Source organism: Polypterus senegalus, chromosome 11 (assembly GCF_016835505.1).
Source record: "Polypterus senegalus isolate Bchr_013 chromosome 11, ASM1683550v1, whole genome shotgun sequence".
NCBI classification, from domain to species: Eukaryota; Metazoa; Chordata; class Cladistia; order Polypteriformes; family Polypteridae; genus Polypterus; species Polypterus senegalus.
In genome coordinates, this window is record NC_053164.1 from 38787386 (window position 1) to 38814570 (window position 27185).

At 37.0% G+C, this 27185-nt stretch overlaps 1 protein-coding gene across 1 annotated transcript in view; it reads right to left on the reverse strand.

Annotated features, from left to right (window-relative positions):
* Nucleotides 1-1126: 1126 nt before the first annotated feature.
* mxd1 (MAX dimerization protein 1) overlaps nucleotides 1127-27185 on the reverse strand; it is a 53145-nt gene continuing 27086 nt past the window's right edge. The window contains exons 4-6 of the mRNA XM_039768427.1: nucleotides 10178-10292; nucleotides 8662-8821; nucleotides 1127-8469 (exon numbers count right to left, since the gene is read on the reverse strand). Coding sequence (XP_039624361.1) covers nucleotides 8264-8469; nucleotides 8662-8821; nucleotides 10178-10292 — 481 coding nt within the window. The 3' untranslated portion in view covers nucleotides 1127-8263. The remainder of the gene's footprint in view (nucleotides 8470-8661; nucleotides 8822-10177; nucleotides 10293-27185) is intronic.

Below are 27185 nucleotides of genomic sequence, written 5' to 3' on the forward strand. Positions count from 1 at the left end.
GGACTGCAGGCACAGAATTTTGTGGCTCTGATGTATACAGTACCATATAATTTGTGTACCATATCATTTGCATATGGTTATATTTTTTTATTCAAGTCCTTCTCTGAAAGTCTGCTATGTTTCTGATGCATCTCGAAGGTGAATAGCCAGTGGCTCAAAGGCGATTGCAAATAGCAGTGCTGACAAGGGGAAACTAGTTTGAAGTAGTCTGAAATAATGTTACACAAACTGAAGTTTCCAGACTGGTATACAGTAGTTTGATCCATGCGCATATTCAGGCCAAACCAAAATTTATGTAATATGGTGAATAGGTAGTCCCATTCAACCATATGAAAAATGTCTGTGTTTTTGATTTCTGAAATTGCGTTACAAACTTCCTGGTTCTGTCGTGCTAAGATTAACCTTCTCTCTGTGTTCTTAGTAGTGATGTCATGATTTCTAAATGAGTTGTTCAGTTTCTTTTGTTGCAGAGAGGTTGATTTCTGATTGCAAAGCCTATGTTTTCCTAAAAAGTGCCTCACGTGAAGACCTGGCAGGTTCTTGATCTATTCAAACATATTCACACAATGAAGGAGGATTCATCTGAACACATCAAGTCTGTTCACCTATCATTCTTACCAATATTCTGTTATATGATGCTTAACAAGTGTGCTGCATCTCTGCTTTATAATATTCTTGATTAAACTGTCTGATGATAGGATACATCAAGGTATAGTCTGATTTGACCGAGAGATTTTCATGTGTTTAACCTGTCGAATGCAATAGTTGGAATAAGCATGAGTAGACTATTTGGAACTGACCAGTGATCTGTGATGATATCCTTCCCTCCAAGCTCCTTGCTAGCACCATAGAGGCTGGTGCTCGGGAGCCTCTGTACATTAAGACATCATTGAATGCTCCCCAACAATTAGACAAAAACCACTGACACGTCGGCCTCTAGAAATTTTAGTTATAATTGAAGGCAGCAAGGTGTGATCAACATTTTCACGTTAGACCTTGTGCAAGCTGTAGTGTGAATTCCATCATTAACTCAGAAATCAACAGTGCAAACATTTTGATTTAATTTTTTGCCCATTATTTGCCAGAGAGGATTCAGCTTTTTTGATCAAAGGATAGACACAATAAATAATTAGTAATGAAATAAATTTTATTTTATACAACAGTTGAACAATACAGAACTTTACATATCCACAGTAATGGGTAGTCTAAAACACGTAGTAATATTCTAAGTATGAATGTGCTGCCGTTACATTTAGAGCACCATTGTAAAATGGGGTACAGAGCAAATTGGTGGTGATTGTGGTGGTATAAGGGGTTTACAAAATCCTAAAGCTCTCTAAGAAAAAACACCCCCCACCACCACCAGAGCCAAACCTGTGTCCTTGTTCAATTGGAAGATCACCTTGTTTCGCAGGTAAACGAACACAGATTGTCACAAAGCTCTCTTCTAAGCACTTTGTTTTTTTTCTACAGTAACCACTTGTCTTCTAAAACCCATCAAGACATTCACAATGCATCTTTTCATACAAATTAATGAAAAGCAGAAAATTATTTCCTGCAATCAAGTATCAAACATGTGGCGAGTTGTACAAGAGGTTGTTAATAAGGAGGAAACTACTACTGTATATATAAAATATAGAATTAGTGAATAACTGACACCACAAATGCACTCATTAGGAGTTCTAATGAATCACTGCAATTTGAAATACAATGAAAGATGAAAGAAAAAAATATCCACTAACATATTTTATTCCTCATTGGAAAGATGCAGAAACAAATTAAAACCACATTAAATTATGTTTACTTCCAGTTTTCATTCCAGGTAGTGTAATACTGGGTTTTTTCCAGAGACAAGAAATTATGATACCTGATTGGGGAGGTGGGGAAAAAAACAAAAAGATATAGTGCAGTTCGCCAAAACAGAATGGGTTATTTTAAACAGTCCTTACGCCAAGTCAGTCTGACAGCATCACAGAGCATGTGTAATTATAGTCAGTCTCCGAGGATAAGAAATATACATTCAGGGTCGTTATTTAGAGGCCACTCACATTTATTATTTGTTTAACTTTTCGTGGCTATAGCGTATAAGCAGATGGACTTGCAACTAAAATGAATGTTGTGAAACGCCATGCAAGTTTCATATTGGGTCCCCATCACTGGAATGGACAATTTTGTAAAAAAGTATTTATGTGTGTGTATGTATATTTTTGTTATATATAAATAAAATGACGCAGGCTTCAATGAGCTCTCCTGAGACACCATTAGCCAAAAGTGGCTTCCAGCAGCACAAAATGTTAGAAGACATATCCTCCCATGTAATGGAGCACTGTGAGTCAAAGTAAAGATTTGTGGTTGGACTGGCTATCAGATTTGTCAGAACTGAATGCACAAAACTTATTGGAAGTGCCAAATAACTAAGAAACACAAATCAAGGTGGCTATTCTAGAATGAGCTCAACCTCTACAAAGTTGTGTGTGTTCCATCAGTAGGAATCCATTTTAAACCGGTTGGGTGATTTGTATTTCTTGGCAGACTAATTTTGGAATAATCCAATAATGTAGCATTTCTGTGGGCTTTATTTATAATCTGTCCAATACAGGGAAGTTTGATAGGAATCAAATCAAGTAACAATTTGCCAGTTTCCAACCCCTAGAACAGATTAAACCCACTCCGTTAATATGTCACAAGGCAAAAGGGGAAATGTGGGGTGGAGCCAGGGCAGTTTATTTTGTTTCATCATTCCAAATTTAAATCATTGGGATGTGTAGTCCAAGGCCTTGAAACAAAATTCCAGCCTAGGAGTGTCAGCTTGAGGAAAGGGGAGACACAAATTATGGTTTTTAATTTAAGGTATGCTTGACCCAACCCCCCTTTTTATCTTTTAAAAATGATCCAAATCCATGACACCCCTCTTAGAAAAAAAATACATGGAATGGTAGATCTAGTTAAAGAAAGGCCTTTTTTTTCATTCTAACTTCAGACAGGAACAGCAATCTATTCTTATTCCCATTTGCAAAAGATTAATCCATTATCAGTACTGGAAAGGGAATAATACTGAACAAGAGAACATAAATGAAACCTTAACCTTTATTGCTTTCATTTGAAAGGAGAGAGACAGAGAGAGAATAGAGACAGCAAGAAAAAAATTGCACTTCATATAAGACCTAATGGACTAGCTGCTCTGTTGATTTCAAACAGAAAGCTTGCAGGAATTCTAGGCAAGCAGGACCATTGAATCATGGGTTTTGGACCATACCGTATCAAGTGCCTTCTCTATGGATGGTCCTAATTCTGTGCAAGCCCAATTGATATGCAGGCTTTTTATACTTTGACACATCAGCCTCTTGCATACAACTTCTTGCGAGGTTAGTGGAACAAAAAAAAAAAAAAAATGCATGGAGAGTTGGTGGCAGGGGCTGTTCATGGGACAGGACACTAAACATATCAATAATATTTATCAATTTGGGATGCATTTGCAGGAGACTAAAAACAAAGGCTGTAACACAGGCCATGTTCATGGGCACCCAGAAAAAGAAGCTTTTGAGCATGCAATGCCAAGGGTGGAGTTCACGGAAATAAACTCTAATATTAAAAATAAATAAATAAAAAGGCCCCACTAAACTCCATATTAAAAATAGTTAATTTCCAACAAATAATATGGGTGCATCTTTACCAAGAATATTATAAGCAGCACTGTTTTAAGAGTACCTTTCTTTTATCAAGGCAATAGTTATGTCTAGTTCAATATAAATACATATAAAATAAACATAAAGCCCATGACACAATTTGATGACAATAATACAGTATTTTAAGAACAATTTTTCCCCTATATTAATTTGGGTAGATTCAAATAAAGGGCAAGGCATAAACAAACACGTTTTTTCTTCCTGGGAATTGTACAATGTGTGTATATTAAGGTGAATCTCAGATGCACAACAGTTCATCAATATTCAAGTTGAAGGAAATTAAAAAGAACGAACTTTACTTTATAAGTACTGTTTCCAGAGACATTTAAGCTTGAATGGTGAAAAATGTGCAAAAGTTATCATCATTTTCTTTAATGGATACATTTTCTGAAGATGGCAGAGCTCAGATATTGAACATTCAGGCATAAAAAGAAAGGCACAGCAACAAAAAGGAAATAAATGGGAGGAAAATGACCAAAATTTTCCTGAGACTCTTCATCTGAGACTAAAAATACACAACATACTGAGAGGGGTGTGTGAATAAATCCAACATTTAGGTTGATGCCTATTTCATAATGCATATTTGATATCAAATGTAGATCTGCATCCACAAATTCACATGCAGTAGTATCTCTCACCTTTTCAAAATCCAAGTGCCACAGCAGGATTACTGTTTTTGGGCCAATCTTCTGCTTGATATTTACTCAACAGTAAATCGCCACAAACATGTGACCCAAAAAGAAAATGTAAAAAATGGTCAGTTACTAAACATCAGTAAGCTCGATTATGCATATGTATAATGGAAGCCAGAAATAAATGATGAAGCTATATATGACAGTCTCATTCATATTGAACAGTACAGCAAGTGCCATGTGCCAGAAGAGGACTGGTCAAAAAGCTGATATACAAGTGGTAGCCATCAAAATGAAGGCTTGACATTGTTTTTGGAAATCTGAGTGCAAAGGAAGTGACAAGGCAAGAGATTCTACTGCACACCATCACCACTCTGTCACATTAGACTTAAGGTCCAAGGGGTATAAAATAGAAAAGTGATCAAAAGGGCCAGAAATGGCTTATCTCAATTCACCAGACAGGAGTCTAAAGCCATCAACTGGGTAATCAAAACAAAAACAAAAAGCAAAGTCAAGTCTCATAACAAAAATATTTACTCTATATATGATTTGAATGTTTAGTAACTTCTGGAAAAAAATATGTTGTATATGCATGAGGTAGCATTGCAATTAAAAAAAAAAAAAAAAATACTACTAAACTTTTGCTTCTAGCTACCAACCTCGAAGGACAGAAGTGTGTGTAGCTACAAAGAGATTGTATTTGTTCAAAAAACAGTGAAACACTTACTATTAGATCAAAGTAATGAAGCAAGCCTACTAAAGGCATCTTGCTGTTTAATGTTCATAACAGCTGCACAGGTGTCAAAAGCAGAAAGGGGTCATCAGGAAGAGGCTCTTATTATGTTTTCCCACACATGCCAGCAAGTGCTTCCTTCAGTGAAAGCTTTTAGGAGTCTCTGGCTGGGATCTGAATTTATAGCTAGAGACAAGGTGAAGCCAGACCTCCTGTCCAACTGATTCCAGCAAGACAAGCAAAAACGTTCTAGGATATGTATTTTAAACTTAATAAACCCCTTCTCTGCACACCCACCATGCAGACACACAGGACAGAAAAATAGCTTCCACAGAATATGTTAAAGTCCCTCAATTTAGAGACCCCTTTCCTTGCTCATCTCTCTGAAGATAGATCTTGCAATAACAAGTAAAAACATACATATCTCTAAAGTGAAAGAGACATGAAGCAAAGTGCAAATACGCCAGGTTGCACGGACCCAAGCCAGGGGAACACATCAAGAACCCATCTTTGTATTATTTTTGAACATGTTAATAGCAGCACTAAAAGATGGGGAAATTGTGTTTAAACACTCAACTAATCTGGATACTCTTTTATGCAAATAGTCTCACCAAAAACGTATCCCTCATTTGATCTTTACTCTTGTAGATCATCCAGGCCTGTGCTATATTTTAAAATAAACAAAACACACATAAAACTCCCCCAACAAAGTCTAAAACTCATCTATAAGAAGTATTTGCAGTGCATGCAAGTCAGGAAGACAAACATATCTTGGTATTTAAAGAAACTAGTCTTAGTGTTTCAGATGCTAAAGCTGAAGAGCTCTAGCCTGAATGAAATGGTGAACTTTTGCAAAAAGATGGCAAAAAAAAAAAATACGAGAAATCTCAAGAGGTTAAATTAGTATACATTTATGATACTTGGCTCATTGACAAAGTAAAGCAGTAAAACTAAATTCAAGTGGACTCTTAAAAGGATTAAGATGACAAGTCTTAGAATGTCATTGGCTGCACTGGGAAAGGATGCAAGAGGAAGGGGAAAGCTTTTGTACACAAAGTGTTTTTGTTTTTCTGTCTGTTAGAGTTAAGCATCACCTTAGACAGCTGCAATTTGTCTTAAATATTTAATTCTTTCTCTGGAATTCAGTTACATTTTTACATTTCTCTTTGCAGAACTAAGACCACAATTTACTTCTCTGATGCACACCTCCTTGCATAATGTGTTTGTGTGCTTTTAAGTGAGCTAAAACTGGTTAATATCTCATTGTTTGTTCTAGCCTAATGCAAACTAAACTTAAAAGTATACATAAAATTAATTGATTATCCAAACCGGTCTAATCCACTGTGGGGTAGTGGACAGCAATAGGCTATCCCAACACTATTGAGAGCATGGCAACATGAAGTTGTGCCTTGCAAAGCACTTACTAATCAAGTTTTTTTTTTTTTTTTCCCTACATTTATTCAATAGATGTAATATTTGATGACAGCTGTGCAGTCTGCCCTTTGTTGCTTTTGGCAACTGGACCGAATGCAGTAAATAGGGTAAGTGAACCCTAATTTAGCACCTTGTTAAACTTGTCAATGGCAAATTAATTACATACGAGACCTTAAATTTAAAATTATGTTTTTGTTAATAATTGAAATCCATTTTCTAAGCCTATCCCAGCACCAACCAACAGATGCAAGGAAAGGAGACAATTGTGGATGGCACATGTATACAGACAGCACTCGCCCTCTCTTGTACAGTGCCAATTTATAACTGCTAAGTAATTTAATAAGCATATCTTTGGAATGTGGGAAGAAACCATGCAGGCATGGGGTGAACATGCAAGCTCCACACAGACAGTGGCCAGGCCAGATTGTGAACCTGTCTCTCTAGAGCTGTGAGGCAGCAGCATTAAAAATCACTACAGCACTATGCTGCCCATCAAGAAAAAAAATTAACACACAGACACATAGTATTCATTCATTTACATATGTGTATGGTACAAAGATTTTTAAGCAAATAACAGCACTTCACAAACAAATAGCTATTCTCCATCATACCCAAAAAATATGCCCTGTCATTTTAAGAATATTTTAATACTTTTTATAAAGCCTTCTTTCTCTCCTGGGCAACATTTAACACCGGCGTCCCTTTCTTCATTAACTCCTCAGCATTGACAAAGGTTTCAATAAGTTCAATTCATTAAAAGATACAAAAAATTTTATATAATCTATAAACTTGGTATATTAGAACACTAAAAAACTGAAACTAATACAAGTGTAATCTAACTGAACAGTTTATTTATTTTTTTAAAGACTTAACATATACTGGTAATAAGACCACCCTATATATTTATATATATATATATAATTTTTTTTCTTTAAACAGACACACACGCACACTCGCGCACATACACCTTAAAAATAACAAAAATGCTACATTTTGCTGAAATAATAAATAATGCAGTGAAGTGCACCTGAGTGTTGGAGGGTTGTATGCTGAAGGACAGAAATGGTGTTACATTTCAATACAGCTGCTTCTCTCTTCAACACCTACAGCCCCCAGGGTAGATTAGTAAGTTTCTCTAAATAAGGCTTTTAAGTGCTTCTAAAAGTGTTACTTTATGGAATGTGTTCAAATGCTTTGTCATTTACATCCAACCCTCACCCTGGTTTTCATAGGAAATTATTTTTTTAAAATAAAATTCAAAATACTTAATGTCTAAGTGAGGGGGAACAAAAAAAAAAAAAAAAAGAGGTTGGCTTGACTAGTTAGCAGCAAACAAACTGCAAGATCCATCTTCAAAGAGAGTTTAGGACTGCTTGAATTTTTTTTCCCTTCCTGGTGCCTTTCATTCCAGCACACTGATAAAGTTTTAATCAAATAAAGCACATGAAACATAATGACAAGAGAAAGGGTCAAAGAAAGTGAGTGAAACAAAAATGAAAAGTAATGAACAATATACATTGGTGGTATTTTACGTCAGCCATGAGGCTAGGAGAATGAGCTGCAACCTTCTCTATTCTTTAAAAACAAAAAGTTGCACAAAGAAGAAAAAGTGAAAGGCAGGCACATGGCCAGCTGTCTATCGAAACCAGCAGAGGATGGTCCACTTCAGCAATTGTCATTTGAATGACAAATTTCCTGAAGCCACCGTATCCTGGGAGGAAGGGGAACAGATCTGTGTGGATGAAGGTGACTGGTGGCAATTTTGCCCCCTTTCCCTATTATAGGCTACAGCCCAGGGTCTTCAGGGCCATGGAGTGCTGTAGAAGTTTGAGTCTCTTGAGGCTAGCACTGGAGTAACCCTCATCACTACAGCTACTCCGGAGGCTGCCTCGCTCGTCTGAGTCACTAATGCTGCTATTGCTCCACTCCAGATCACCCATCAGGTAGTCTGTGCTTTCCACATCTACGTCCACATCAATCTCCTCTGTAAGAGACAAAATGTGATTGGGTTAAGTACACAGGTTTGTACCAAGAGATGATTAAGTGAAAAAATAAAACTCAAATGCTTAGGTTAAGTGTTTACTATATATTATATAACTTATACCCTAAACAAGATATATATATATAATTTTCTCAGTCTTTTCAGATTAAATCTACATGGCTTATTTATTCTTACCTTGATCGGAGTCAGACTTTTCAGAGGAGACAGCTGAACCCATGCTATCCATTCGTACCCGATCTACCCCAAGCTGCTCCAATCTCCGCCTTAAGTGCCGCTGTTCCCTTTGGAGCTGGTCTATCTGGTGCTGTGCTCGTTTGTCACTTTCTTCTAATTTCTGGAACAAAAGCCAAGATAATGCTTCAACACACAAATACATAAATTGAAAAAGAGTCAAAAACCTATTCCTTGCTGCTTTTATGCCAGTTATTGCCTTATTAAACATATTACAAAAATATAACAAATGAAATGTTACACTTTTACACAAAATTCTTCCTGATGAAGTTAACCTACAAGATTCAAATCTCATACCGAGTTGTTATATGTTTTTCCTCATCCTCAAAGATGTGTGTTGAGACTCATCAGGTTGCTAAATTGACCTTATGCAAATTTAGACATGTGCATAAGTGAACCGATGCATAAAATGCCAGCCTGTTGAAGGTTCAGTTCTGCCTTACACCTGGTTCCAGCCTGGTTGCCTTCCCTTTGCTCCCTTGTTCCTTATTTCCCAGGTTCTATTTTTGCAGGTTAACTGATGAGGTGTACACATTATGTAATCAGCTATTTGTTACACTGTGGTCTTTCTCCACAATGATTTGGCTTTTATGGCATCCAGTAGACTATGATCTACAGTGTTGCCCTTTGACAGGGTCGGATTCATATGGTTAGTCATAACTGTGCCCTATTCATTTAATACCATTTAGAGAAGGTAGAATTTATAATGTGGGTTGGCCCACATCACAAAGATTGTAACATTTTATGGATACAAGTGAGGAAAATTGAAAGTTATGAATGCAGTAAAACAATCTGCAGCAAAATGTACAAGTTTGGATTATTCTTAAACATACCATAAATGAGAATCTTAACTGGATTACCGGACTGGTCAAAATATGCAAACAGATAAGAGAGGTTGGATGCATGCGCTAATAGTACATTGCCACACTCACCACACCACCTGGATTGGGACCAGAGCGCAGCAGGTGACACCTCAGCACAACACTAGAAAAGTGTGAGGTGTGGCATTTTTTTTTTAAATATATACAGTGGCTGGAGTGTCAATTCTGCCACAAACCCCCAAGTTTTCCCTGCAAGTTGGAGGACCTGCTTGCAAGGCTGGAGGCAGTTTAACGTCATACCCAGGATGAAGCAATTGCAGGTTAAGGGCCTTGCTCAATGGAGTATAGCCACTTCTGGGATTTATGGATAAGTGGCTGTAAAGGGTTTTATGTAGTGGATTTATGAATGTCTTTAATTTTACATGTCTTATCAAACCCATGGGGAAAAAAAAGATTTGCATAATAAAAGAAGATCCATTTGAGATAAGACTTCTCACAATTTGCATGAGTTATCACATTCTGGAAATTTAGAAACTTATGACATAATTTTACACCTTTTGAAGTATAGCCTAGAATACTGTGTGAGCAACACGACTCCTTCCAGCCAGGAGCAGAGTATACACAAGGAAGAGGCTCACCTTAATGTGCACTTTTGCTTTCATCAGCAAACTGAGAGTGGTATGTCGATTGGAATCTGGTCCGAGTGGCACCAGTGATTTTAGTCTTTCCAAGCATAATCGTAAATGGGCACGCCTAAGAGAAACAATTACATTTTTTATAATCAAAATTAAGCAAACCACAAATTTCAAGTAACCAGCTGTTCATCTTAAAACCAGTGCCATTTGTTTACTGTACAGAATAAAAAATATACAAAGTGTTTCAGTACTTAACGCAATAATTAAAAGCACTTAATATTTATTAGAAGCACTATATTAATTATAAAAGGACAGGTTAAAGTGAATCAACACTTTCTGCTGCATCAAATTTTGCTTTTCTTAATGCAGTATATTATTGTACACCTGAACATACTCAGTTGCCTTGTTTCTTTTCACTTCATAAAAATGTTCCTATGGTAATAAATTACATTTAATGTTCTATCCCCTCGTTCATTAAGCTTTCAAACCAACTTTCATCTCAGGATGGAAGGTCAGTCTGGCACAAGGCATGGTCACAGAACCGGTTTAGAATTGCCAATTTAACTGAAACTAATGTTTCTGAGAGAAAACCAGAGTCCAACGAATAGACATTCATGTCCAAAATCAAACCATGGTTCAAGCACTCCATACCATCCTCACAAATTTACAAAAACTCCTAACTGTGGATGTAAAATTTTGAAAGCTTTAAGAAAAATACTTATTTCAGGAATATTCTATTTAAATAGGATATAAATCAAATGCTGAAGGACAGTTATGAGAAATAAGGATAATAAAACAGAAATCTGTATAATCTGGAATAAATGACCACATCAAGTAGTTTAACTGAATTACTGAAGTAGATGAGATTCTGGGCCATCTTGTTAATATTTTTTTTTTTTTAAAATGTAATATGTTCTCATATGAATTATTAATGAATTGGCCACCTTCTACATAATTGGTTTTCACATCTACTAGCCCATTTTTAGGGCACAGGAACGGTGTACATTCTCAAAATGTAAGATGGGAGAAATAAGCACATTGCTTTCCAATTTGGAGGACTTTCAAACTTAGTAAGTCAAATGACAATCTGTTAACTGCTTTTATTCCAAATTCTAAGCATTCAAAAAAAAAAAAAGAAAAAAAAAAGTGTTTTATAGTATATCATTCTAGGTCAATGAATAAAACAAAGCTTTAAATTAAATGCGGAGTCAGCATCTTACTAATATTGTACATCAGAATGTTAACAAAATTTACTTTTATGATTTAAAACAAAAACCAAAAAAAAACACATACACAATTACAATAACATTTTCCTTTGCCTTGACACACAATGTTAGCATGCAGTCATATCAGTAAAAAGTGACCACAACACAGACAAGACAGATCACATAATTATGAGTCAGAAGTGGAAAACAATGTTTCAAAGTCTGTTCACTATAAATGTGAGCTGTCAAATAACTTTGCAAAGGGCTTCAAGAAATAATTGCTTAAGTTGCTATTTTTATATTGCATCACAGGAGATTTAGCCCGAATACACCATGTGACTACACAAAGCACTTCAAGCCAGATGATTTAATTTACATTAGGAGTTTATTCGTCAAGACCATGAGTGACCTGTCACCCCCAGCTGCATGTTTCACAAGCAAAAAATCAAAATCGGTCAATGCGAAAATCAATATTATAAGAGTATAGAATGAGAATGGCTTTGATTAGTCAGCTTAAATAAAACTAAAATATGAAAACTGTATATACACACACATTTCTGTTTTGATCTGCAAAGTGGTAGTATAAGGGATTTAATGGACCCGACAACCCTGTCCTCAACAATAGTGGCAAGATTGTGTTGGGCAAATTCCAGACCTCTGTAGCCAGCTAAGGGATATATAATATTGTTACTGTGTCAGTTTCCCTCTGGGTCTTCTCCCATTTGGACATATCAAGTAAGCTGCATGCTAAAGCCAGCTCAACTTGCTTGCTCCTTTCAATCTGTAGAAGCAGCAGTTCCACTTTAAGGTCCTCACATAGTCCTGTGATTCTCATCATACTATGGAGATTTCAAGCCAATCAATTCTGCAAGAAAATCTCATTTTGGCAGGCTGCACAAATTTATCTGGTCACTAACTACAGCGTGCGATATCTTTATATCTGGCGGAAGTCAAGATTTCTTCACAATACTGTACACATGAAAATATGATTACTACTACTACAGCCATATATGCTAGTTTTTATTCGTCTTTACCAATAGGGGAAGGGGCGCTGTTAGTTTACCAAGAGCTTCTCATAAAGCATGAGGCCCATTAATTCATACAGTATATTGTTTACTTCTACCTTATGTGATGGACAGGTGACCTGGTGTTAGTCTAGTCTTTTACAAGGTAGTTGGACACCAGAACTGCAAAACCTGCACGCACAAGGGGAGAAGATACTAGCAGGATGGCTCATCTATCAGGATTTGAGGGAACAATGATCCTCTGGGTAATTCCATCGGGAGTCATGTACTCCAGGTAGAGCCACCCATGGCGGCAAGGTCAGAGGTGTGGTCCTGACTGAGACCATCTAAACCACCCCTCAACCAACTTCCTCCACGGGTCCATCCAAAGCGGTACAACTTAATACAATACCTCATCGTCTTACACTTGACTTGCCACATGGATTCCTAAAAGGAAGTGAAGCCGTGTGATCGAGGATTGTGCACACCAATATAAACTTGTTTCCTCTGAATCTTCCTTCCATCTATCTTCTTCATCTTTAGTCCTGCATCAAAGTCCTATGGCGAGAGACAATAGACCAAGAGAACTACCACTGGGTGATGTATGGCGGCATTGGTGTGATGGTCATTTAGAGGCACACCTGGGTGAAATGCCTCATCAGTTTTCTGCCAGCATGACTAGGCCACCTTTTTGAAAGATAGCACTGCCTAAACCTGATGGGTTGGGTACAATAAAAGGTGTCCTAAACAGTTTGTCACGTTTGTAGTTGGCCAGGAAACTGCACCTGGTAAGTCACCCCTCTACATGTGCTCAAACAATTTCAAAATCTAGCTTCTTGGAATGTCCATACACCCATGAATTTGACCAATACCAACCAACCACCTTGGAGAACAACCTTTGTGGCCTCAGAGCTTTAACGCTACAAGGTGGACATCTGTGCCCTTCCTTAGACTTGTTTTGCTGATGAAGGATCCATCACTGAAACCATAGCCGAATACACATTCTTCTGGAAAGGCTGATCACAGTCAGATATGTGGATCCACAGAACTGGCCTTGCTGTCAAGAATGACAGAATGAACTCCTCCCAAAAACTGCAGAGACCCCTGTTTGCATTAGCGTGTGCTTAATGCCCCTGCATGTTCCACTGGCGAAAAGGTTTCCATATGACAATCGTCAACGCATATGATCCTACGTGGACTTCAATGGAGGAAGAACAGGATATCTTCTATGTTTCCCTTGGCAAAATAATCCAGGATGTTCCTGCTTCAGACAAGATTGCCTTACTTGGAGAGTTAAACGCATGAGTTGGAAGGAGATCAGACATCTGAAATGGGATTGGTAAACATGAATGCTAACAGGCCCCATTCTCTTATCCTTTGTGAAGCACCAAATGTCTAACACAATGTTTCAGCTCCCCAACACACACAAGATGACATGGATGCATCCGCGATTAAAGAACTGCCATCTCCAGGACTATATGTTTGTCTGTCACTGAGACCTCCACGATGTCCTGATCACACGTGCGATGCGAGGAGCAGAATACTATATAGACCATAGACTTGTCTGGACCATCCTCTGTGATATATTTAGACCACCTACTAGAAGACAATCCCCCAAGCCTCAACACTGCATCCCTTACAACCACTGACACAAGAAACATACTGACAAGTCATCTTTACACTCGACTTGAACATATCTAAATCCCAACCACTGATGGGGACATAATGGCTACCAATCCGGTTTGATGAACATAGCTGATGAACTATGTGGACCTCACTGCTCACAGCCCTGAATTCCTCCTCCAAGAACACCCTTGGGATTCTCCATGTAGTAGAATCCATATTGATTTTTGGAGGCCACAAACAAGATTCTCCCCCTCCTGGAAGCTAAGAACTCTGCATTTCAAGCTTATCTTGCAAGTTCAACATCTGTTTTTCCCTCCTGCAGAAGTGTGAAAAACTAGATCAAATTATACAAGACAGGTTTCGTGAAATCAGAACTGGTAGATAAACATGGCCAATGAAATCCAATGCTACGCAGATGAAAATAAGACCTTTGAGTTCTACAAGGCCATTAAAAGAATTTAAGGTCCTTCTTGACACAATGTAGCTCCATTCCGGACTGCAGATGGTGTGACACTCCTCAAAAGGTACAGCACTTTTGAGAACTGCTGAACCAAATGAACCCAGCAAATCCTTGAGTCCTCGAGAAGATCTCCACACTCCCCCAGGTCCCTGAACTAGAGTATCATCCAGCTGTCCACAAGATCCAAGCGTTGAACAACAACGCTCCCGGTGAAGACACTACACTTGCTGAAATATACAGTATAAGTATGGAGGACTTAATCCTCTTGTCAAGTTGATTTCTTCACTCTGTGTTGGAAGCTTAGCAAAATTCCTGACTCACTGAAACATGCTACCATTGTTGCCATCTACAAGAAGGGGTACTGATTGGACAGTGGCAACAGCGGCAGAATCTTACTGCTGGATGTTGCTGGGAAAGTCCTTGGCCACATCATGCTTCTCTGGCTACTTTGTCAGATTGCTGAAAGAGTACTTCTGAAGTCAAAACTAGGCTTTTGTCCAAAACATGGCACAAATGACATGATCACCATCATCCACCCACTCCTACAGGGGGCTCAGAAACACCAGCGAGACGTCAGCTTTGCCTTCATCAACCTGTGGAAAGCATCCAACACTGTCACCTGTGAGATGCTTTGGGAAGTACTAAGAAAGTTTTGATATCCCCTGAATTCCTCACTATGCTCCATCTCTTTCATGACGGAATGGAGGAGAAGGTCCTTGTTGGTAGGGAAACATCTGCTTCCTTTTGAAATCACCGTTGGCGTCAAGTAACGCGGTCCCTGCACTCTGGTGCTTTTCAACATTTACCTTGTTGCTACCACTCCTCTCTTCAGAAATGTGTTGAATGCCAATGACAGAGGTAAAATTGTCACCGATTGTCAGTCCACCTTGACAATCACCTATGAAACTCCAGTATACTGACAATGTTGCTGGTGTAGCTCCTCACCCAGGCAGCCTTCAGAGAACTGTAGAGTTCTTACATTCAGCCTAGGGCCAGGAAATCAGCCCCTCCAAGACACTGACCCTTCAGACTGCCTTCCACCACACAGACCCTCCAGTGGACATCAAGATTGGCAACAAGACACTAGGGAACACACAATCCTTCGCCTACCTTGGAAGCATAATATCTGGCAATGCTTCGGTGATTGAGAAGATTGAGAACCGCCTCTGATTAGCCTCCTCTGCTGTCGGCCACCTACAAATATCACACAGTATGTATATCAACACCCCTTTATGGATTAGAGATCAAGAATCCCTACTGCAAGCAAATCCGCTGACCCTAGAAGATCCTGGGCATCATTTGGGGTGGGCAGGGTTCCACATGCTAAAAGTCTGAAACGCTGCTCATCACCTAGCATTGAGGCCATGCTTCTCAGCAGTGTCTTCCTATGAACTGGGTGCGCATCCGGAGGGATAAGCCTTGGCTTCCCTGGATCGTCCTGTATGGTGAACACACTGAAGGATCCCGATGTGAAGGTGGACCAAACAAACGAGAGAGAGCTTCAAGTAGTCCCTCTAGCAAGGTCTGCTCCATTTAACATATGCAGATTGAGACACTTGCTGGGGACAATGCGCTTTGGAGATGTGACAATAATTCATGTTGAATAACAGACCCATCAACAAGAGAAGAGAATGGCAAGATGTCACAATTGAAGGCAACCCACTGCCATGGTGGGGGTTGGGTGTCAAATTTCCTTTCCCATCCGAGTACACACGAGAGAGAGAGAGAGAATTATTGTGAGTTCGACGGATAGCCTGAACAGGAGTAGAAGCCAGAAAAAATGGAAAGGACCTAGCAGGAAGGACACAAGGCAAGTGTGACAACCACTGCACCTGTGAGATACAGCAACATGCTATTTAGTTAGGTGCAAGGAGGCATTCAAGTTTGTTTTCTCACTTTTTCATTACAGTTAATAGTATTTACTCTGTTATGCATCTTGTATTGCTATGAAAAAGCAATTTCTTTTATAAAATATCACATTTTGGCTTTATTTCGGTTTGGGATCTGCTTTAGAGCATACTGTCAGTTTTCAGCAGATATACAAACCAATGCAGTATCCAGGCAAAGCAGTAATAAAAACTCATAAAACCAGTATTACAAAACAAACATCTTACAAGCATATATGAATTATAACTTACTTAACTTCATATTCCTTCCCCAGTTGAAGTGGTATGGGATGAACACTTTTCAAATAAGAATGACTGTGTTTATATATAAATGCTGGAAAGATTTGATGTATGGGTATATGGTGTGAGGTTTTCTTTTTTGCAACCAAGGATTTGATTTTACAGTTAAGAAATTTGGACAGAATGATCTTTGCTCTCTTCAAAACAGAATACCATGTGAAAATCAAATATAATGTGTTAATATGACACTACATGAGCTAAGCAACATCATGGCCTAAAAAATACACCCATACACACAAAGATTTTAATGCTACTAAATAACCAGGCCTTTTGGCTTTAGACTTTGAAAGAATTCTTAAAACAGGCTAGCTTCTCCTACATCACCACTGGTAAAGTCTTCATTTCTATTGAAGTAATCCCTTGTACAAATCTGTTAAATGTCTCCATGTCAGTGATCAAACACATTTTCTATCAACCCAGTGATTTTGTGAAACACCATTTGCATACTTCTTGAATATCAGAAACAGCTTACTATGCATTTAGAACAAACCTCCTCCTCCAGCCAATATTAGACAAGGTACAAATTTCCCCTCCAAAGGGGTCAGTTACAGGTCATAACACATTCAGTGTGTGAAGTTAAGGTTAAGTGTTAACAGCATGCAGGAGTATACAGCATTGCATAAAGACTAACTGATATCTGGGTCATACAACTCACAGTACTAAAGCACTAACTGCTATTTGACATTTGAAATGCGACTCCTGCTTCTGATCCGTGAATGCAAAATAAAGTCGCAGGGTCACTTTATTGTGTGTGTTTGTTACACTTGCTACAGTTGAGCACTGGCCTAATACCACCGAAACATATAGACAACGCAATCCGATACCTTCTAGCATTTGCCTGGAAGATCCGAAGCATTACAAACTGCCCTGCTAAGTCTGTAGAATCCTGCACAGTCTTTATGAGGTGACTTGTTTGGATCATTGTTCTTATTTCAACCTTTAACTCACTTCTTCATTCCAGACATATTATGTAACCCACCAGACACATATACGCTTGCTAGTTTATGGGTCAAGGAAAATAAAAGAAATGTAGTGGAACAACACTTACAGTTGTTTAAGTGGACATGCGAGTTATTCCCAAAGCATTCAGATTTTATTTTTTCAGCACAAAGACATGCATTCTAGGCTATCTTGTGATTCTTAATTGGCCCCACGAAAATGAGTTTGTGCATTTATTGAGATGGGGATGAATAACCGTTCTGTCCTGGATTGTTTTCTAGATTAATCAGATTTGAGAATGTTTAATTATTTTAAAATAAAGGCAATAACTGGCACATTTACACCATGCTGGATAAAGATCCAATACTAACAAAGTCTGAAAAGCTGATTTACTGTTATAATACGATTTGCCTACTCCCAGACCATGATGGATAGCTTCAAATGTATATTGTTCACTTAAATGCTTTGCACAGATTAGTGAAAAATGACCTAGTACAGTTCCCGTAATACATTATCTGGCTTAAACGTTAAGCGTTATATTCCCAGTGTAGAATGCCAACCTGACAATTACACATCAGTTAACACAAGTCGCCACTGTATCTAGCTTTCTGTTAGTCCAGGTGCCAGGATACATTTTGCACGTGGCTAGAACTTCAGACTGAAATTTTGAAACTTGCAGTACATAAAAGCAAACCCTGTCCTCTCTCTGTAGTGCAAAAATAAAAAAGGGAAAAAAAAAAAAAAAAAGAAAAATGGAATATTTGTTCACTTTTGGATTTTTGATTTTCAACTAATAACTTTAAAAGGCTAACAGACAACAGAAATAAAAAAGACGTACATACCAATGTAACACAATATAGAAATAATGTGTTGCAACAAATTTGGAAATAAGTGAATAAATTATATGGATATATTAAAATTTCTCGGTGAATGTAGTCTTTTTGCAAGCTAATTAATTAGTTCATGTTTACACAAGTTATACATAACAGTAACATTATGAGTAAAAAATATTTAATTTTCCTATAGGGAAACTTCTGAAAGTTTGCAAGGGTATGTTATGATTTGGTAGATCATTTACACAGCCATCTGAGATGGATCAAATACTAACCTATTAGATGAACTTGCTACCTTAGGAAAATAAACAGTCCTATTCAAACCAAATACTAAGTAGACAGTATTAACTTTATTTGTCCCAAAAGGAAAATTTAAAAATTGTGATCCTATTTTATCCTGAAAACATATTTAGAAAATGCTGTACATTATTGTAAAGTGATTACCGCAGTATTTACATTTACTCATTTGCCCGATGCCTTTATGCAAGGCAACTTACAACATTTACGATACAACTGGTTACATTTCTTTTGGTTTTCCAATTACAGCACAGGCAGGTCAAGTTACTTGCTTGTGGTCACATAGTATCAGTAACGGGATTTGAATCCACAACCTCTGGGTTTGAAGTCCAAAAGCTTTGCCACTACACCACACTACCTGCCAAAATATGAGTTAATAGTAAAAACGAATTGCACAAAACCTCATCATTACGTTTGCTTCAGTAACTGATTTGAAAGGTCTATGGTATGTTGCATTTATTAAAAAAAAAAAACACCCAACAATGAATAGGTTGAGCAATTAGCAGGGATCAATTTCAGAGTGTCCCCAGCTTGAAACTTTACATATTGTGTATGATGCCTTCTCTATATATTTAAAAAAAAAAAATCTTCTGACAATCTAAAATACAAGTCATTCTACATTGGGTAGTAAATAAAAGAAGTATACCAAGAATTTAAAAGTTTTTTGGGGATTAACTCTGATTTACTTAATCCTCACAGATCCAAGCTTCGGACAAAATAATCCTGCCTAGTATTCAGCCATTTTGTGCATTGAGGAGGAAAACCACAAGCAACAAAATATCAAAATTCTTCAACAGCTGGAGATCAGTCCATAAAAAAACAAGACTCTGAAGACTGAGGAAGGCTTCCAGTGGGAGAGCTCAGCTAACTATACTCCACCATAGCTGACCTAAGGAAAGCAAAAACACTAACTTCAACAGAACAAACCCTAAAAAAAGAAGGGTGGACCTGTAGCACAAACAGACATGTGTGTTAAATCCAAGCAACATAACCTAGGAGATTACAAAAAAAACAGTAAATGTGGCAAAATGATTGAAGAGGCATACAGATTTTTTAAAAGTCATACTAACACCAACAATGCCATATAAATACAAGTAGCTCAATGATTAGAGGTGATCAGTGGTTTTAAAAGGCAACATTACAGAGCCAAAACTATCTAGTTTTAGCATGGAGCCTTAAGTCTTAGTTACCGCAAGAAACCTCTCCTGATGATAAATGCCTTGAAATTAATATTCACACTAAAACATGGTGTACAGACAAAAACAAAAATGTGCGTATGCACAAAAAAATCCAGACGTATAAATCTGTGAATACCAAGTGGAGGCAAGGAAAAAACGTACTATTTGCTGGTTTAAGTAGTGGTGTAAACAACAAAAGAAAATTGATCGAGTGACATAGGGTGGCGGAGAAACTCGAAAGTTCAAGTTCAGAAGGTCTGTTTGGTCCACTTATACACACTAGGCCAATTTGAAATCTACTGTCAGGCGAATTTGCAGATTTCTGGGATATGAAAGAAAACTGTGTACCCAGAGAAAAGCATGCTTACACTGCCTCCCATAGACTAGAATGAATTAGTGATTTGCAAACCACTCATCACTTTGTCAGTGTTCCCAATGTAACTACTAAAAACTAAAATAAAGTTTTGTGCCATGGTGAGTGGCTCCACAAATGTACAGATTTTCCATTTCTTAAATTAACACATTAAAACAACTTTATCAAAGCATACATAAATAGGGCCAGGGTGACAGAAGACTGTTATAGCCCTCAGGAGAAGTCATGCAGCAAAGAGACAGTGTAATATGTAAAAGAGTACATTGATTAGTAAAGAGCGAAACATGTTGAAAAGAAAAAAAAAAAAAAAAATTAAATAAAATTTGGGAATGTCCTATATGAGTGTGTTACTCATATCCTGGAGTTTGAACTTAAGACATAAGGCCAGAGTTTATGATTTTTAACATATAGCCCATCATAACTTAAACTTTAAAAGTTTTAAACTTGATACATATTTTTCTTTTGCTTATACGAAAACATACCTTAATACATTTAAGCCAAGTTCTGTTCTACCCGCTATCATTTATACACTATAAATACATCCTTCTCCTTTCAGTGATTGTAAAAGACTTTGTAAATTATTGGGAAACACTATTTCCTCATTTCAGAAGTTTGAAAATGTACCCATGTAAGAAGGATTCCACCAACCCAATTCTTCTGGTCCATAATGTCAAAGCCACATTGACAAAAAAGAGAGACCTAGGTATATATGACATTTGGAATAATTCATGTTATGACCTGTGTAGTACATTTTGGAAAACACTGTTGCACAAATGCAACATTATATTCATTCACATACCTTCATGGGGTTATTCTATGTTAATTATTATTATTAATTATGTTAATTAATGTCTTACTTTAATTGTCTTTTTTTTCCCTCTTTTCTTCATCATGTAAAACACTTTGAGCTACATTTTTTGTATGAAAATGTGCTATATAAATAAATGATTTTGTTGTTGTAGCCAATGACTGCGTTTGTGTGTGTTTTTTTTTGTTTTCTTCACATTTTAGTGCACGATAGTGTTTCTTTTGTACTCCAGGAGATACAGAGGACATAATAGTTCAGAGTGGTCAGTCCCACACTATATACAATCATCAAATTCAAATGTTAACTGTTCCCACACACCCAAGGACCATCCTTCCTATATTTAAGACATGTGTACCTGTTGCAATGTACACAACCTCTCTATACGGTTGTTCCGATTACACTGAACGAGCACCTGATACTGAACTTTCTTTCCTGGAGGAAGGGGAGGGGTCTTGAAACAGAAGCCTGTTGATGTTGCATCGCCTTTTCTTGTAAGAAGCGAAGACGAAGTTCCTCTGCAAGGGGAGCCATGAACACTCTTCTTTTCTCAGCTGGAAATTAGAGAATTCTCTGGTGTGACGGGATAAAATCTGACATACGAATGTGTGTTTGAACACACATGTTCTGTACAAGGCATGCACAGGAAATATGTTTAGGACAAACCCAAATTTGTGCAATGTAGTGAATAGGTAGTCCCATTCAACATATTGAATGCGGTTTCTGCATCCAGAGATAACATCTTCAGTGTTTTCAACTTTGTGGGTTGACTATTACATTAAACAGGCATCAAAGACTGGAAGTTGTCTGCCTTTAATAAATCCGAATTAGTCTTGACATTACTGAAGGAAGCACTTTCTCAATCATTCTAGCTAGAATGTTGGAGAGCATCTTAACATTATTATTCAGAAGTGAAATTGGTCTGTATGATACACTTTGCAGTAAGTCCTTAATTTTCTTAGGAAACATGGTAATTAATGTTTGGTGCAACTTGGGACAATTTAGAGGTAGCAACTAACATAAAACATGCATCCTTAGAAGCCAAAGTGTCTATTAAAAACACAGAAAGCAGGAAAAAAAAAAAAAGTGCAAACAATAAACAGGCACTGGACAGTCTTACATATTTAGTCTAAGGGTCTGGGGCTGTGAAACTAACAATAAACACTGCAGCATCACACACACTGTGTAGATGGGTGTTCTTGAATGTCACTGCAGCATCACACACACTGTGTAGATGGGTGTTCTTGAATGTCTTAAGAGTGTCTTGGGAATAGCTCACAGAAAAAGGCAGGCATTATATTAAATACAAAAATGATTTAAATTTTTCCATCCATGTTTAAAACCTGATTATTTCCAATACCACTCTGCATGAGGTGGAGAATATTCAGACAAGTTCAGGTTAAGGTAAGAACCAACCTTGGATGGAATAAAAATCTTTCATTGAGCACACAGATATAATTCCATTCCATCTCCAACTGGGCTATTTTAGAGTTGCTGTACAAACTCTCACACATGTGGGAGAAAACCAGAGTATAGATAAAAGAAATTCCAGGATGTGAATGAATTTGAGCCCTTAACCACTGTACTGTTTTTACATTTTATATTGATTGGAAGTGTAATATCTTGCATTATGTAGGGACTACACGCTGAAATATGCAACTACAAAGAAAGAAGACTAATGGACTATTACTGGGCAAAATGACACAGATCTCCGGAGATGCAGTTGAACACACAGCAGCATTTAAAACGTTAGAACATCACTGGTAGCCAGTCCCTACACATTGCGCAAACTTCATCACTTGTTACAGGCAAGTGTCATCCACAGGGCAAAACGAAAGCCACATTACAATAATAAAACCAAGAAGTCGGCTGGGGAGATAACCCACAAGAAAAAAAAAAAACAAAGCAATAAAAAGAAGCCGATTGCACGCACTGCAGCTATTTACTGGAAAAGGCGTAGCATTGTGTGTGATCATACAAGATTACCAAAGAGACTTTGTGCGGGGAATACTACTTCATACTTCCTCATTTCAGCTATGGGTACCGTGGAATGCCCAGGTCTCCAGAAATTGTTCACAAGCTTCACTCAGAAAAGTGTTGCAGACAATATCATATATGCTTTGTTTTATGTCATTTCAAAAAGAAAATGACTATTAAACAAGAGGAAAAGGTTTAAAACACAATAGCATACAGACTAAATGGTCATGTTGTCATTTACAAAATACACATCTATCCAATTGCTATCCTGCTTACCCAGTTAAAAGGTTGCTGGAACCAACCTTGGAATGAATGCCAGGCTGCTATAGCACACATTTTTACATATGCACCCATGCATTTCCCTCTCAGTACTTTCTGGCTAATGTGGCTTTCTGTGGATACTTCCAAAATCACACAGACAAACTTCTTTAGCAGGACCCACTTAACACCTCTAAAATTTTGCACCTGAAAATATTTTTTTTTAAACTGAAATTCCAAAACTTCTGAAATAGTACAAATGTATTAGACAATACAATTAAGCCCCAACACTAAAACAAAGTGCTAAACCATCACATGCATCCATTTAAGGTCACCAATCAAGCCAACAAACACATCATTGGAATGCTGAAGAAATCCCATGCAGATACAGGGAGAATCTGTTCAGAGTATGAAACCAAGAGATTGGATCTGCGAGGTAACACCATTAACCTGCAGTGCTGCCTACTCTAAATTAGAAAAACGTTTAATTCTTAGCAGTCCTTTTTCTAATTTAGAAAACTAAAAAAAAATCAATATAATTAATGTTTTATTATAGTAAAGAAGTGCTAAAAATAATGATTAAAAGAAACTTATGTATTGTATTAAATTCTTATTTTGGTGTAAAGAAAACAAAGTCCCCTCATTCTCAGGTTTCCCCTCCCATAACTGCAACACCCTTAACTAGGATCAGAATTTGGTTGGGAGACACTATTTAGAAATATGTTCAGTCATACTGGCCAATTTAGAAGCATCAATCAAAATCATGCACCCACGTTAAAAAGCGGAATTAAACAAAAATTCTCAGAGATGCACTGGATTTTCCGCCCAAATCCACATACCATTTATTATACCATTTTGAGGCCAGGTTTAAAATTTTATTCTGATGTGTTCTGTTCTACCAGTGATGCACTGGGTTCTTCAAATTACAATGAAAAGTTTGCTACAGAGGCAATGTTTTTCAAAATATATTGCTAGAAACCAATATCTTTAATAGTTTCATGTGGGTAGTAAACAATGTAAACCTTTTACCTGCAGTCAGAAGAGGAAATACTGCAAGACAGAAATTACAGGGCTAAAAGCAGGAAGTCCCCGTGACAAAATATGACAGTGAAAAAGGTAAGAATGTGATCTTGGTATGACTTTATATTTGACAATAAACCAAAGGCAATTTGAAGGATATGGCAGATGACAGTAAAGAAAATAGAGCCTGGTGAAATAAGAGTGGCATCACTGAGGTTAAAGTTAAGAAATTACAGTGGTTTAAGAATGGTTAAATAACCAATCGGATTAAGAATAGCAGGTCATGGTGTAACTGTGTAATTAGAGAAGTAACAGGAGATCCCCACGATGCAAATGCAGAAAAAAATGCACTGGAAAGAATAGAAGATCTCAATGCTGCAAATAAGATCCTGCAGAGCACTTAGAATTTCTATTGGAAATACTAGTTAAAAATAAGACTTAAAACACAATAAAGAAATCAGTTCCGTTTGTGCATTAGATGGTCCGAAAGCAAAAAATAACTCTTAAGTCTCAACACTTGTGAGTCCTCATCTTATTTTGACCAGCAAATGTGAGGGATGTTTTGATAAATTACCCTTCTAGAAATAAATGTACAAAATAATTTACCAGCAATCTGGCTTCAGGTACAAAGAACTGTCAAGAGTTTTTAGTTAATTAAATACAAAAAGATATCATTAACATCAATTAAAATCACTCACAAAACACACACATAAAAAGTTGATTATTTATATTTTGCTTTTCCCTGTATAAAAATAATCAAGATCTTGGAAGCCTAAAACCTATCACATAAATTAAAATGATCTAAAATCTTTCAAAATAGAACAAAATGCACACTTGAATGTCCTACTGTTGCTGCTTCAATCTAAAATTAACTCAACAAGCGTTTTAGCTTATTAAGATAGGCAGTATGCAAATGACCCCATGCTCATCATCTTCATCATTAGGTGCACAGTACAACTCATAACTGATTATCCAGGGGTTAACTATAACTAGCTAACTAATAATTTATAAAAATAGAGGAAACATTTTTTATTAGGACAGACAGCGTTGGAGTCAAAATGTTATTTTTATTGATCCAATACTTGCACTAATGTTTACCATTTTAACAAGCTGGTACAGTGGAACAAGCTTTTACAAAAAATGCTATACTTGGGGAATTCCAGCTCACTTACTGTTTATTACTCTTTTACTGCCATTATATTACTTTGTTAAGTATTATACAATTGAGAAATATTTCCTTTTCCAAATGTCATACAGTTCAGAAAGATTCAGATTATAATCTTGAGGCAGAGTAGAGCTAACCCATTGTCATTAGATGGTTGTCTTTTTAATAAGCATTTTTAAAACAGACTATTTCACACATGCATTTTTTTTCCAGACTATACATTCAATGTTCTCCTATAGCAGACCACTCAACCCAAGCACAGTTCTTGTGTATATCCTTCTTTTACAGTCCAGGGCTACCATCTAAACTGCACATTATCAAATGCAATAGGAGCTGCTGCATCACATGTAACTATATCTTCAACAATATGGTCATATATGATGCATGAAGTATAAGCTCCAATAGAACACATGCAACATCCATCTGTATAGAGATAGTGTGACATAAAATGTCTGACATTGAGAACTTGCATCATAGTGTCAGAGAGGAAGCTTGCACTTGTGTAAAAGAAGAAAAAAAAAATCAAGCTGACCCAGAAATAAGTATAGCAATAACAAGTTAAAATGATTAAAAAGAAACAAATTATTGAAAAAGGATCAGTTATTGTTTTTACACTGAAATCTCACAGCAGTTCCAGTACTTGCATCCCTTGAAATGACATGCTAATATCTGCATAAAACAGTAGTTTCACACAGTAAGTAGGATTTTTTTTAAATCATCTGATAAATGATACTGCATGTACCTGCTGTTTTCATGACTTACAGCTACCCTTTTGGGTTCACTTTAGAGCACCTGTAATTACTGTACATCCCAATTTTATATGCAAAGTGTCTGTGTAACATAATACTGAAAACAGTATTTAATGTAAAATATTCCAACTTTAATAAAAGAAAATTACTAATAAGAAAAACTACTATTTTCATAATAAAAGCACATAATATTAAAAATAATGGCAATATCAGAATCTATTCCATTGGCATCTAGTGTAAGTCAAATTAGAGGGGTCTGTAAAATTAACTTATGTATTCTTGGGGTCCCAGAAGGTACCCATGCAAACAAAGGAACACAAACTGGAAATTACATTATGGTTTAAGCACTGTGTAGCTGTAACAGAAAATAATCCAAAAACACTTTCTGCAATTGTATCTTTTCATTTTCATGTGAATGCGAGTCAAACTGAGGATCAGGCACTGGGCAACTACAAAATTACGTTTAAAAAAAAAAAAAAAAATTCTGTAGCATTTCCACTTTTACGTCAACAGATAGCAGATATAGATGCTGCTGCAAAGCAAGATGTAGCAATGCATATTTAAACTTCTTAAAAAAATAAAATTAAATCATACCACACCAGCTAGAAGTTGTATATATTTTATTCTAAACAACATCTTTGACAGTAGTCAGGAAGAGAACATGAGATCCATCTCCAACTAAATTCTTCTACTGTCTGTATAAATTGATTAAGTTGCCAGACATAGTTGCATAATTGGTTAAAAAACACAAAACCTTTATTTTAAAAATGTCAACTCCTTTGTCATGTAAGTGTCCCATCCATCATCTATTTCCTTTATGGTAACATTTATTTTTTCAGCAGTCATGGCTTGAGAATGATGATGTTTTTGTGTATGATTATGATTCCATAATTGCGAAAACTCCATGCTGGGGTGGACCCATTGAACACTACTCCT